Source organism: Trachurus japonicus, chromosome 4, assembly GCF_045865225.1.
Source record: "Trachurus japonicus isolate A0001 chromosome 4, Traja_1.0".
Taxonomy (NCBI): domain Eukaryota; kingdom Metazoa; phylum Chordata; class Actinopteri; order Carangiformes; family Carangidae; genus Trachurus; species Trachurus japonicus.
Genome location: NC_140910.1, coordinates 23,755,458 through 23,768,323, shown reverse-complemented (window position 1 = coordinate 23,768,323; position 12,866 = coordinate 23,755,458). Strand labels below are relative to the sequence as shown.

The 12,866-nt window shown below is 43.1% G+C and overlaps 1 protein-coding gene across 1 annotated transcript in view; it reads right to left on the bottom strand.

Annotated features, from left to right (window-relative positions):
- Positions 1-12,866, bottom strand: part of anos1b (anosmin 1b) — a 43,019-nt gene extending 30,153 nt beyond the window's left edge. Inside the window, exons 1-2 of the mRNA XM_085774869.1 lie at positions 12,494-12,866; positions 1,829-1,876 (exon numbers count right to left, since the gene is read on the bottom strand). Of these exons, the coding sequence (XP_085630995.1) occupies positions 1,829-1,876; positions 12,494-12,670 (225 nt within the window). The 5' untranslated portion in view covers positions 12,671-12,866. The remainder of the gene's footprint in view (positions 1-1,828; positions 1,877-12,493) is intronic.

Here is a 12,866-nt window from a genome sequence, read left to right as displayed (position 1 = left end):
ACTCAGTTAATGTTCCCTCAAAGCAGTGCACAATGGACATGATAATTTGCATTAAAATGTGAAGATGCAGCTACAGCCTCTATCTCATCCACCCACTGTCTGTGTCTGTGTCTCTGCGATGGGACGACCGCTGTGAAACACCCACAGCGAAGTCCAGAGAGCTGTGACAAGCTGGGACGGCTGCAGGGTGGACAGACTAGTGGCGGCTAAAAATACTCACTCTTGGAAACTCCTTTTGAATCAAACAATGAATTAGCGCACGCACACACACACACATTCAAACACATGCATATACACACACACACACACACTGCAGCCTCCTGGCACGCAGTGTTAAGTGAATAAACAGGGGCTAATTTTTGCTCCACGTGGATGGATAATGGGGATATAGGGGAGGACGTTATTTTAACTAAAAACACAACCTTTGCTATTATAGGACTCATGCGGTGGGTTTAAAGAATCTATAGAGACGTGAAGGGACAGAGAGAGAGAGAGAGAGAGTCTCAGTTTGTCTCTTTGACTCTCTCTCTTTGTCTCAAACTGTTTGTTCTGAGTCACATTTGGTCCATTACACCAGCGACAGTCATCTGGTAACGTAGAACAAAGCAGAAGACTGTTGTTTCCACGGTTGGCTGCATTTAATACACCTTGTGCAAAGACTTAAACTGTTAAATAGAAATATTTGGGGTGTCCTGTCACACAATTAGTTATGTGTCACCCAATCAGAAACACATTCCCTAATGCCTTGGTATAATGCTGACCAGGCAGAGACATGATACTAGCGCATTAGATGATGCCCAAAATACAACCACACCTGGGGGTATGACGCAAAATTTAAATGACTGAATCCATTAGAAAGGATCAAAACACCTGCACACTTATGTCCTTGGAAGCAATTATTTTTAATCTAAGCTTTCAGTTAGGCTTTAAGTGCAACACACATCACGCATGCAGATGTTTTTGATTTTTTTATTGCTGTTTTTTGGCTGGAATTAATTTGTGGTAAATTTGGTATTTAGATTAGGTATTTGATTAAATCACCTGCTGCAATAGCATTACTGGAGAGGGGAGGGGTCTTTGTATCAATGTTACAGGGTAACTATTATATGCAAGTCGCTTTTTCGCTGTTTTGATTGCTTTTTTTTTAAATCTACTGAGCTCCCCCTACAGTTTTGAGTGCATACTGCTAACCCTCCTCTCTCCCCGCCGGCCATGTGCATGTGTTTTAAAGGAAGCCGGCGAGAGGGCAATCCATGGAGCGATGTCTACCAAGGTGGGTAACGTTAACAAGATATTACAGATTACCGGGTGTGTTTGTGTCCATGTTGCTCGCAAGACGAGATCTGGGACACCGAGTTGGAGGCCCTGGTCTTGCAAGGTTGGTTTACGGCCAAGAGACGCCGACGGGGCGGGGGGGTCGGACTGTATGAGTTTCGCTTTTACCGCACACTGCTGTCATGCATGCACGCTTCTCTGTGTGTGTGTCACGCCAATAACGGAGAAAGAGCGCTATGCGGAGATGAATGAATGGAACGATATTGCGAAGGCCGAAAAGTCTATTCGTAGCGGACATAATTTTTTTGTGGCGGGCCGCCACGAATAAATGAATGTATGGGAAACACTGCGTTAGGTGGCTAGGAGGCAGAGGGCCTTCCACCTATTACGAGCTGTTTAATTAAGGTAAAGAAAGTTCATCTGAGCAGAAATCCAGTCCTAATAAAGTCAAGAGTTGATCTTAGCCCTGTTTTTGTGTGGATTTGAGAAATTGCCCAATTCTGCAACACCAATGTGTGTGTGTGTGTGTGTGTGTGTGTGTGTGGGTGTTTACCTGAGCGCAGCGCCTGTGGTTCTCACACCAAACCAGAACTTGGTCACTCTGGAAGAGAGAGGGAAAGAGAGAGAGGATGAGGATTCACACACATACACAGAAATAAATCTTTCACAGACAAATTCACAGTAACTTCCAGGGAGACAGGAAGCAAAATATTGTTAATAAAAAGGTCACTGACCAAATGACATAACCAGACACGAGCCGTCATGCAGTCAGATGCACGCTCAACTTTTCTCTTGTTTACTCATTTACCCTCCGATGACTTAACGCAGTGTGTTTTTGGGGTTGCTGAGCCAGACAGAGACCACGTCACTTGGAGAGATATATTTTTATGTGTGTGTTCATGTGTGTAGGCGACGTGCACATATGTGTGTGTGTGTATCTGTGTGTACAGCTAGTGCTAAGTGAGTCAGGACCACCGGTAAACATGGGTGTTATAACCACCGTGACAGAGTGAGACGTCATCACGACCACAGAGACAGAAATACAGATGAACTGACCCAACATCAATCCCCCAAGTCTCTTCTCAAATTTATACTAATTGTAAATACTTGTTATTCAACAGAGAAGACAACACAGACCTATAACATATTTTAAAATGTTTTAGATCCTAAGTTGTCAACCTGGTCAACAAAAATAAAAAACGTGTTAACCCTAACCCATTTTTTTATCTGTATTTTTTTTTAATTTCATACGTAAAATGGCAAAATTGTGAAAAATGCCCATCACAACTGAATTGCCAAAAGTTTGAGGTAACATCTGTAGTTTGTATGGTAAATGTTCAATTTACAATGCCCGGATCATTGTGATTTAATAGTTTTTATGGAATTTTGAATCATTTTACGATAAGATGAATACCATGAGAGTGTTTTACAACTTGCATTGGTTGTCTGTTGCTGGTGACAACAGAGCTGCTTTTCCCTTTGAAATATTTTGTCATCATCAGCACAATCATGACGCCATCATCCGACATCAAAACAACTATTAGGACACTTGTGGGTGTGCATTTGTGCATCTGTCTGTTGTCGTGTGTGTGCGCCCTTATGGGAGTGCATGTGCGTGCGTGTGTGCATGTGCGTGTGCGTGAGATAAGCCTTCTTAACGACTCCTAAACCCTCTCCTGAGTGAGCTGTATTTAGCCTGAACCAGCCTCATCTCTTTCCACAGACACACTTTTTGAGGGCTTCTCCTCTTTTAAGCAGTCTTTGTGCTTCTGGTATGAAGGAGGTGAAGGGGTTAGAGTCGGGGTAACAGTGCAGCGGTTAAAGGTTAGAGATTAGGGGTTAAGGGCTTTCACGGTACAGAAGATGCTGAATTGATTCTTTGAGTCTTCACATTCAAAACAGATGCAAATTGACTGTTTTCTGGTGAATGAGCTGCAGCTAAACTGGACTTTGATGTAGGATGGTGTCTCTTAGTGAAGCTTCCACTGTTACTTCTTCTTTTTTTTTTTTTTACCAGTGTTTGCAAAGAGAGGACAAAAAATTAACCGACATACTATCAGTCATGCCTGCTTTCTGCACAGATTGCCCACTGAGTATATGGTATGTGTGAAAATGGTCAGAGCTCCAAGTTCTCCAAAAAAATCTTGTTTGCCTCATTCCTCTCATACTCTCACCCCTTGTCCGTCCATGTCCACTGCTGCAGCTAGCTACTCTAATACCGCTTTGGTCGTCCAGCTGTTGGAAGCAACAAGAAGTGGCTCATATTCAGAGAAGTGGAACCAAAATCCGGAGGCCATAAAAATTTTTTGCTCAGAGTCGACTCCGTCAGGGAAAAGATTGTTGGGCATGATTTTGAGAGAAATAAAAAGGGTATTTCTTGGCGGTGCCAGTGTGCCTTTAAGACTAAATGAGTATTGATGGGGTGGACGCCCTTGGCTTAACAGTAATCTGTGCTAGCTGTTAAAAGGGATAATGCTAAGGCGACAGAAAGATGAGAGAGAGAAGAGGAAGAAAGCAGACAGTGCAGGATTAAAGTAATGGTTAAAGCCCTGATGAATAGATGAGTAACAAGTCTGTGGGGAGGGATGCAGGGAACGAGGAAGAGGTGTGCAGAGAGGTGGAAGAACGGGTGCCATGGTATCACAGCAGAGACAGAAACACCGTCTGCTGCCTTTTCTCTCTTTTCCTCTCGTCTTTAAACGCCACCCATGTGCATAGAGATCCCATTTGCCACAGTAATTGGCTTTATAGTCGACAGACAAATGGAGGTTCTTAACTCTCTCATACATATAAACTTTTTTAGTAGTAGTCACTCTCTCCTTCTGCTGATTCTTTTTGAACAGTTGTAAATAGTTGAATATCCACCAAACGCAAATACCCGGCCTCACCAGATACACTTCTATTCTCCCGTACTTTCACATGGAGTAAAAACTTTTATAGGTGAAATGCTTTTCTGGATAGTATAAAATCTAAACTTAACTTTAACTGACTGTGTGTAGGGTTTTCTCTTCCTCATAAAACCAGGGACTAACAGATTTAAGACAAATTATAAAGAGTAAAGATAAAAATCTTACAGATACATTGTGATCTGGTTGACTAACATTGTGGTTAACAACAAGTAAACAACTGCCTCTGAATATATAACTTTCTCCATGTTTGACTGCTGAACAGTAGGACACAATGATAAATCCAGAAGTTGATTTAATTTATTTGTTTATTTGTAACGGGACTCTGCATATTCATGAACATACAATATGTAAATATGCCAGATTTAGCTCTAAAGCTAATTTCCATCTGCAGTCCCGCAGTTAAACCAGTGGAGGAAGAATAAAACCTGAATAAACAAATGTTTAGTTAGGTCATCATTGATTGCCCTTCTGATTGACCTGATTGTAATGATGTATTACAATGAGGTGAGGTCATTGTACTGACCCCAAAATCTGTTTGGCTCTTAATTGTTTCCACATTAATCCTAATCAAATCTAAATCACAACCCTCATTATGTTTGTTAAATAATATGCATCCAAGGCTTCCAGTGTCGTGATGTTTGACATTATTGGCAGCATCGGTCTGCTCAGTCCTGCTCCTGGATGCTCGATCAGAATCAGTTAAATTAGTGAATTTTAAGTTTGCGCAACAGCAGCGGGATGATTTATTCAACCAGTCGTCATCTGCCTCTCTGCTGGAGGACACACAGGGATAAAGAAAAGCAGGAAGACGATCCAAACACACACACAGAGTTTACATTCCCTCTTCCTCCTCGTGCTCCTGCTCATCCAGATTAGCTTCCTTTGGTCACCCTGTCACCCTCTCTGTCTGTCATTAGCACACTCACGCTCTCTGTCTCTCTCTCTCGCTCTGTCTCTCAGTTCTCTCCACACTGATGCCAGCTCCTGTGAAAATGACAGGATGAGATGATGATAAACTGTAGACGGTCCAGTCGAAGCACTGAGAATCATGTGGAGGCCGGTTAAACGTCTCCAGATTTTTCACAGAGGAGATATAAAACGTCTTTCCCCCCCGCTGGCCTCACATCTTCATCCTCTCTTTATCTTTTTTATGCTCTCTTTCTTTTTTCTGTCATCCTCACCATAACATCCCCTGCCCTGTCACTCCTCTTCAGTAACTGGATGTACACACACGCAGACACACACGCACACTTATCCCAAGTCGATTTCATGGGACATATTTGCTGTCAGAGCCAATCAAGGCAGTTTAGACGGGCCTGTGTGCCGTATGGCTATTAAACGGTGGTCAAAGTGGGGTTTCGTAGGGTCTCGGAGTATGTGTGCGAGTCTGTCTGCGGCAAAACAGCTGCACATGTTGAAAAAGTCGGGGGGTGGGGGGGGGGGAAAGAGAGGAGCTGAAGACAGAGGGAGAGAAGAAGTTGGATGTGGGAGACTGAGAGGAAAGACGAGAGGGAGAGAGGAAGTTGAAAAGAGCAGAGGGACACGGACGAAAGAAGGTGAAAGATGGAAATAAATATTTGTTACTTCGTGCAGGGAGGAGACGGTGGATACCAGTTGTGAAACAGGATGGAATAAGCTCTGGTGACTGCTGCCTGTCATCTTAGCTTTCAGGGCTATTTCACTGATGGGAACTTTAAATAGTGTATTTTCACTCTGAAATCCACAGCTGTGTTTATTGTGGCTCTGAACTGAGATCGTTATATATGATGCATTTACTTACAAAACTCTGTCCTAAACCCATGTAGCCCAAAGGCTTTTGTGTACTTAAGAATGAACAGGAATCCTCACAGCAATGCTCAGAGGACAGCGTGCATGAAAAAATATCAGGAACTTCACTTCAATCCACTTCTTGATATACAACTCAGAATAAAATCATGCAAAACTCTCCTTTCATTTTTAATGATGGATTTCCACATGGCTGGATTTTGTACCAACACTAAAAACACAGGGTCTTAAAGTTGTTTTTTTTCTTCTTTTTTCTATCCTGGATCCAAGAGAGAAATTTGTCTGAGCCTGAGACACCAGAGACCCATCAGCAACTGAGCCGACCAACGGAGTAAGAAACACTTGCACTAAAGGACTTCCACATGGCTCCGATGGCTGCTGAGTCCACAGTAATCACTGTTAAAGAATAACATTCTGGTATCAGTGGATGCAACAGCAGGAAAGAGCCTGAGTCACAAACACACACACACGTACACACACACACAGAAACACACGTACACACAGAAATGGTCAAACATGCAAGCGCACAGCTGCACACACCCTTCAGTGTTTGAAAGAGAGAGAGATATAAATCACACTTCTGCCAGATGCAGCGATAAAAAGTGAATGTATGTGAGAGGGAGAGTAGGAGAGAGTGCGTGTTAAGAGTGTGTGTGTCTGTGTGTGTGTGTTGTGGTCAGTGTTTGCGGTGAGGCACAGTAGAAAGTCTATTTAACACGAGGCATTAACTCTGCTAATCATCCCCAGATGACCAGAAGCAAACAGCTACGGTGTGTGCTTGTGTGTGTGTATGCGTGCGTGTGTGTGTGTGTAGCCTATGTGTCGTCTGTGTGATCATGTGTATCATGACTAACTTTGACTCAACACAATATAACTCTCTTCCCAAAAAGCCCGTGTTGAGGTCTAAACATTCCCGACAGAAGCTCCTAATTAGTCTTTGTGTGTCCCTATGTGTGTGTGTTTCTGTGCACGTGTGTCAACGTTAAGTGTTTGTGGTGCTCCACATCCTGTAAACAACAAGCGTCCCAACAAAGTGGTTGTTACACGGTGCTGAACTTTGCCTCATCCAACTGCAACATCGGCCTCTGTCCGTCTGTTTACCTTCACTTCCAGCAGCAATGAAACAACAATGAAACTGAATGAAAATGACTGAAACGCTTCAAACGTTCAACTAGTTAATGGAAAAAATTCAACGTTTCTGGAATCACTCTTCTTCACTTTCAACATTTTTACTCATCCAGGTAGATGAGATGATTTATCTAACCACTGACCCTGGCAGACAGCTAACATAGCACAGCACAGACTGGAAACAGGGACGAACTGCTAGCATGACTGAAAGATAGTTCAACATTTTTGGCAAATTGGCCCATTGCCATAATCCCTATAATCATAGCAGTAGGTTCGTTACCTTTAATTGTTTGTGGCAAATGCAGAGAAAAACTGCCCCTGGCCCTGACAGGAATGCGCATCAGCTGTTTTGCATGAATTTACCTCTAAAACAACTCTGTCTCGTAACGTTCTGTTATTATCTCATATTGTGGTGAATGTGCAGGTCACAACTTGTCCACCAGAGCGTTTTGGAGTTGTTGGATTGTGTATTTGATGAGGGAAACCAAGAAATCCCATTAGCCTCAGTAGCGTAGCTCTGAGCAGCTCGTGGCTCTGCTCTACCGTTCTAAAAATAGCTTGCACCAACAATTAAAGGTAACAAACCTACTGCTAAAACTATAGAGGTTATGGCAATGAGCCAATTTGCCAAAATGTTGAACTATCCCCTTAAAAACACCTGTAAAGTTCATTTATTAACATGTTGTGTCTTATCCTTTGACTCCATACAAAACACACAGATTTTGGTGAGACTGTCCTCTTCTAGCAGAGGTTGACTGACTACTTCCCTCATGTTTCCAGGCTTGAAGCTAAGCTAACTGTCTCCTTGTTGCATGGCTTCATATTTACAGACATGAGAGTGGTATCAATCTTCTCAACTACCCTCTCGGCAAGAAAGCAAATACGATTCAGCTGAGGGGAAACTGTCAGCAGCGAGAGGAGGGATGGGTTTAATTGCTGAAGTATCAGATATAATGTGGCCGTCACAGTTTTGATGTGGTAAAAAAAAAAACTGCCTCTCTCTCTTTCTCTCTGTCCCGTCTCTCTTTCTGTTGCTGAAAGAACAAAAGGCCTCTCAATGCCGTGACATCCCAGCTGTGATTTACTGTCTTGGAATTTCTTGTCCTGGTTTCAGGAGAGAATCCACAACTTGATCGCCGTCCGTCTGTCCCCCGGTTCTACTGATCAAATGACAGAGCGGGCACAAAAGCTCCAGGTTTTTATCTCCGGTGGCGAATCAAAACAAGCCTCTGTCTCCTGCTGTCACCTGTCTGGCTTCATATAGCAGTCCACTTTTTCACCAGCGTATCAATTTGTCTGCGCGTCTACCTGCCCGCTGACCCGTCTCTCCATCGCCTTTGTGCTTGGCCACGTCTGTCTACCTGCCTTTACCTCCCCGTCTGTCTCCGTGCAACCTGACCTGACCATTGTCTCTGGTCTTTTTCAGAGCGTGACTAGTTGGCTGACCGACCTCTGGGCTGATTAGAGTTACCTACCGCAGAGCAACTGGGACACACACACACACACACACACATAAACATGAATGCACAGGCGGCTTATTCAGCCTCGCGCTGGCCCTCAGCCTTGGCTCGTACCGCTAACCAACCGCTCATCAGCACCACAGACCTGTGAGTGTTTAAGACGCGCCGTCTAATCTGATCTACTACGTATGTGCAAAAAGATCCAGCTCTTGCAGCAGGCGGAGGCTGGAATTTCCTCCTTATTTTTAGGAGTTTACATCAAAGAGGAATTTAGGAATATGACAACATACCAACATATATATGCTCAAGTGCACACACACACACACACACACACACACACATACAAAGATCTATAATTACGCTATTACACCATACAAGGGAAAGTAGTGGAAAACCCAGAGACGCAGCAGAAAGAGAGAGGTGTAAATAGAAAACTGGTGACTCACATTCTAGTGGCTACACACTAGCCGCACACACACTGGGAGAGAAAGAGCCAAAAACACAGGGTTCACCCACATGAAGCCAGAGGAAGTAATGTGTGTGTGTGTGTGTGTGTGTGTGTTTGTCTCCGAGTGTGGTGACAGAGCAGGATGAGTAAAGCTCTTTCTGTCTTTACTGATGTTACGTTTACTGGAGCTGTTATCAAATGTTTTTTCCTTCTTCTTTTAAACATTACGTTCTCTAAATGAATGAACGCTCTGACACACACACGCTCTCTACCAGCCATCAATCATACTGTGACTCTCGACACTGTCCTATTATAAGTTCAGAGGACGATGCTGTTCCCCAGGATGTGGCCGAGAGGAAACTTGTTTCCTTGTTTGCTCAGAGTTTAGAGGCTCCTTTCACTTTGGCACAACACACAACATTTTCAGTACCTACTTTATATCCTTAAATGAGTTTATGAGTCACACATCAACACCATCTTTTCCTGTTCGTCACCATCCTGCCACTCGGTAATTAAGTCAATGCTAGCTTCTATTTCTCCCACGTCTTAAAGCGAAGATTGTTTACTATTATATCATTGATTAATAATATAATAATACTTTTTGGTCCCATAATTAATCATTAACTAAATAAAGCTTCACAAAACAGTACAACAAATGTAAGAACATGTCTTTAAATTGTTAGTTTTGTCCAGAAGGACATTCTCATATTTGAGAGGATACAACAAGCCAATGTGGAATGTTTTTTGTAATTAGCAGCTATCTTAATTATTGATCAATCTGCTGATTATAAGTTCTAAATTAATTAATTTTGTCACCTCAAAAAGAATATGAAAATCACTTAATCTTCACAGTTTTCCAGATCCCAAAGACCAAAAATCCAAATGGTTTCACTTCACAGTGGCATAAAACTGAGAAAATGTTGAAATGAAATCAGAGACACTGGAATGAACAAGTGATGCTTGACAGAGGGATTAAATAACTGACTAACTGAGTAGTTGATTAATCATTTCAGCAGCAAAACAGATGATCAACCCTCATGATTCCTGTGGATTGACCAAGAGAAAATTACAAATTTCAAGAGTTCTCATAAGTCAACAACTCCTGTGCTGAAGATTCATTTTTATTTGGCCTTGTTTTAAAATGTTGACAATCTCAAAAACGTTCTTAAACCAGTCACATTTACATGTTGGAAAGTAAGTGGAATTATCAAAACAAAAAGCAAAGGGCAACTCTAAGTTTGAGCTCAGGAGGGAATGTGTAGCATTAAACATGAGATGGATATTTAACTGTGTTTTGCACGAAGGTGGGTGAAACTGGGATGTTTTCTTAACATTGAAAAGTAGATTCATACCGATAGTCTAACAGAAGACTGAAATTAACATGTGATAACTGATTGTAATGAAACATTTCAACTTTTCAAAATGAAACCCAAGTGAAAAAAAATAATCTCTGGCCTGTTTGCTACCTCCCACTCAGTTGGTTTCATTTAGATCGCTGCTGTTTGATGCTCAACATCTGACTACTGCACTCCACTTCATAAAGTTTAAACCAAATGTTCCCTTTCTCACACCTCCACTCCAGAAACCACACACACACACACACACACACACACACACACGCACGCACGCACGCACGCACGCACACACACACACACACACACACACATCTCACTGCTAGGAAGTCATCCAGGGGCCACGCTCATTACCCAATGCACAGGTGACAGGGGTCTACTCTGGATGGACGAGGACCAGACCAAACCTTTATTTTATACATGAACATATGCAAACCCAAACACACACACACAGCATGCACACACACACTTTCTTCTACACACCTCAGAGCCATTGGGGCTGAACTCTGTGGTTAATGACTTTCCCACCCACTACACAGCATGCACATGTTGAAGCCGTTAAAGTAAGTGGCTTTTCGAACTTGGTAACGTCCTAATGTCCCCGTTAATCTCACATTCCTCACTACAAAGGCCACAGTACGTGGGCCAGCGATTTCACTGAGATGAGCAATTTTGGCAACTCTTACAAACCAGCAAACCCAACTTTTCTTCTTCTTTTTTTCCAGCCTACCTTTTGCCCATCTGAGTACGAACCCAGGGCTACCTCAGTCTGAGCAACATCAAAACAGAACGTGTCCAAAAACCTCCTGATGAAAACCACATTGGAAACAACACACTGCTTAAATCCAGATCACAAAGTTTCATCTGATTGATAATTTAAGCAATAAGTAGCTCCACTGTAAACAGTGCATAACACCTCTAAGCTGATATAGCTGCCTAACATGATACTGAGTGACCATTATTTGCTGTGTTGTGCATGCATAAACGCCCTTTTGAGTTAAAACGAAAAGCACAGAGAGATTTTCTAAAAGGTTTTGGCTGAAAACTATAAATTTGAATTACTACATACCACATTTCTCCAGAAAGCAACACACTTCTTGACAGGAGTGACAAAACTAAATTTTTGATGGGGTGGAGGTGTAAAGAGCAAGAGCAAGAAGGTCCTGGGTTCGAATCCCGGGCCGCCCAGGGCCTTTCTGTGTGGAGTTTGCATGTTCTCCCCGTGTCTGCGTGGGTTTCCTCCGGGTGCTCCGGTTTCCCCCACCACTAAAAATATGTCGGCTAGGTTAATCCTCCAGTCAGTGCCCCTGACCAAAGGCACTGGCTCATAATCTGGAGTTGGTCCCCGGGCGCTGCACCGCGGCTGCCCACTGCTCCTCAGGGATGGGTTAAATGCAGAGAAAGAATTTCACTGTACTAGCTGTATATGTGACTAATAAAGTACCTTTACCTTTACCTTATATATCAGCTGTGGCTTTTCTTTTTTCCCCCCTTTCTTTTTAAAGCCAATCCAAATAAAGAGCATTAACTGTTTTTTAATTAAGTTTAATGACACCATTTAGCTTTAATCTTAGTGATAATGCCGATGTTTACATGCATAATTGGGTGCAGATTCAGCCAGTTGTGCATATGCTGCTCAACTTGCAAACACAGCTGTGAGCTCATTATGTCAGTGTATTGTGAGAAAGTCATTTTTAACTTTTATTTACCTATTTGACAACTGACTGCACTTGATTGATTCAAGATGCTCCCACATTTTCACTTTTAATTTCACCCTCCAGTATTCTCCTGTAAACTCATAGCAGTGAAGGGGGTGGCTGTTGTGGACGTAAAAGCTATTATATCCGTCAAATTATTAAACAGGCCACATAGTATTGATCAAGAATGATAAAACTGCACTTAGTTGTCAACACAGGCAAAAATACATCACTTTAAATAAAGGTTTCCAGGTGAATTTAGACTGTTTTCCACCTCTGAGAGTCATGTAAATGTCAAAGTAAGTGTCGAACTAAGACGAAACAGCGGTTTATGACTGTATATTAATTTTGTTTACACCGGTGGCCATGGTGGCCGCAGTCAGAGGGGGGTCACAACTTAATTTGACCTAAGGTTGCTAAATAAAACGGTAGCCAGTACCTGGAGGTGTCTGAAGGCGGCGGTTAGCTGCGTCATGTGCAGGGTGAGGCACCTGGACGTGCATCTGGCGCTGTTGATTTTCTCCTGAACATCCTCCTGCTCCGGTGAACTCCTGCGGCCGCGACTCACCGACAGCACCGCGCACAGGAGCAACACACCGGCCCGGCGAACTGACATGACTGGGGGGAAGCGACACGGAGCGAAAATACAACACAATATAAAACAAGGTAAAGACTTGTTCGTCCTCCTCGTGTCCGGCGGCTCGTCAGCGTCCCGCTCTCGCGCACAGTGTCAGCTCTGAATTAAAAATATCTAACTGGCTGAGCGCGAGCAGGCAGGCAGCAGCAGCAGCAGCAGCGGCTCTACCCTCCTC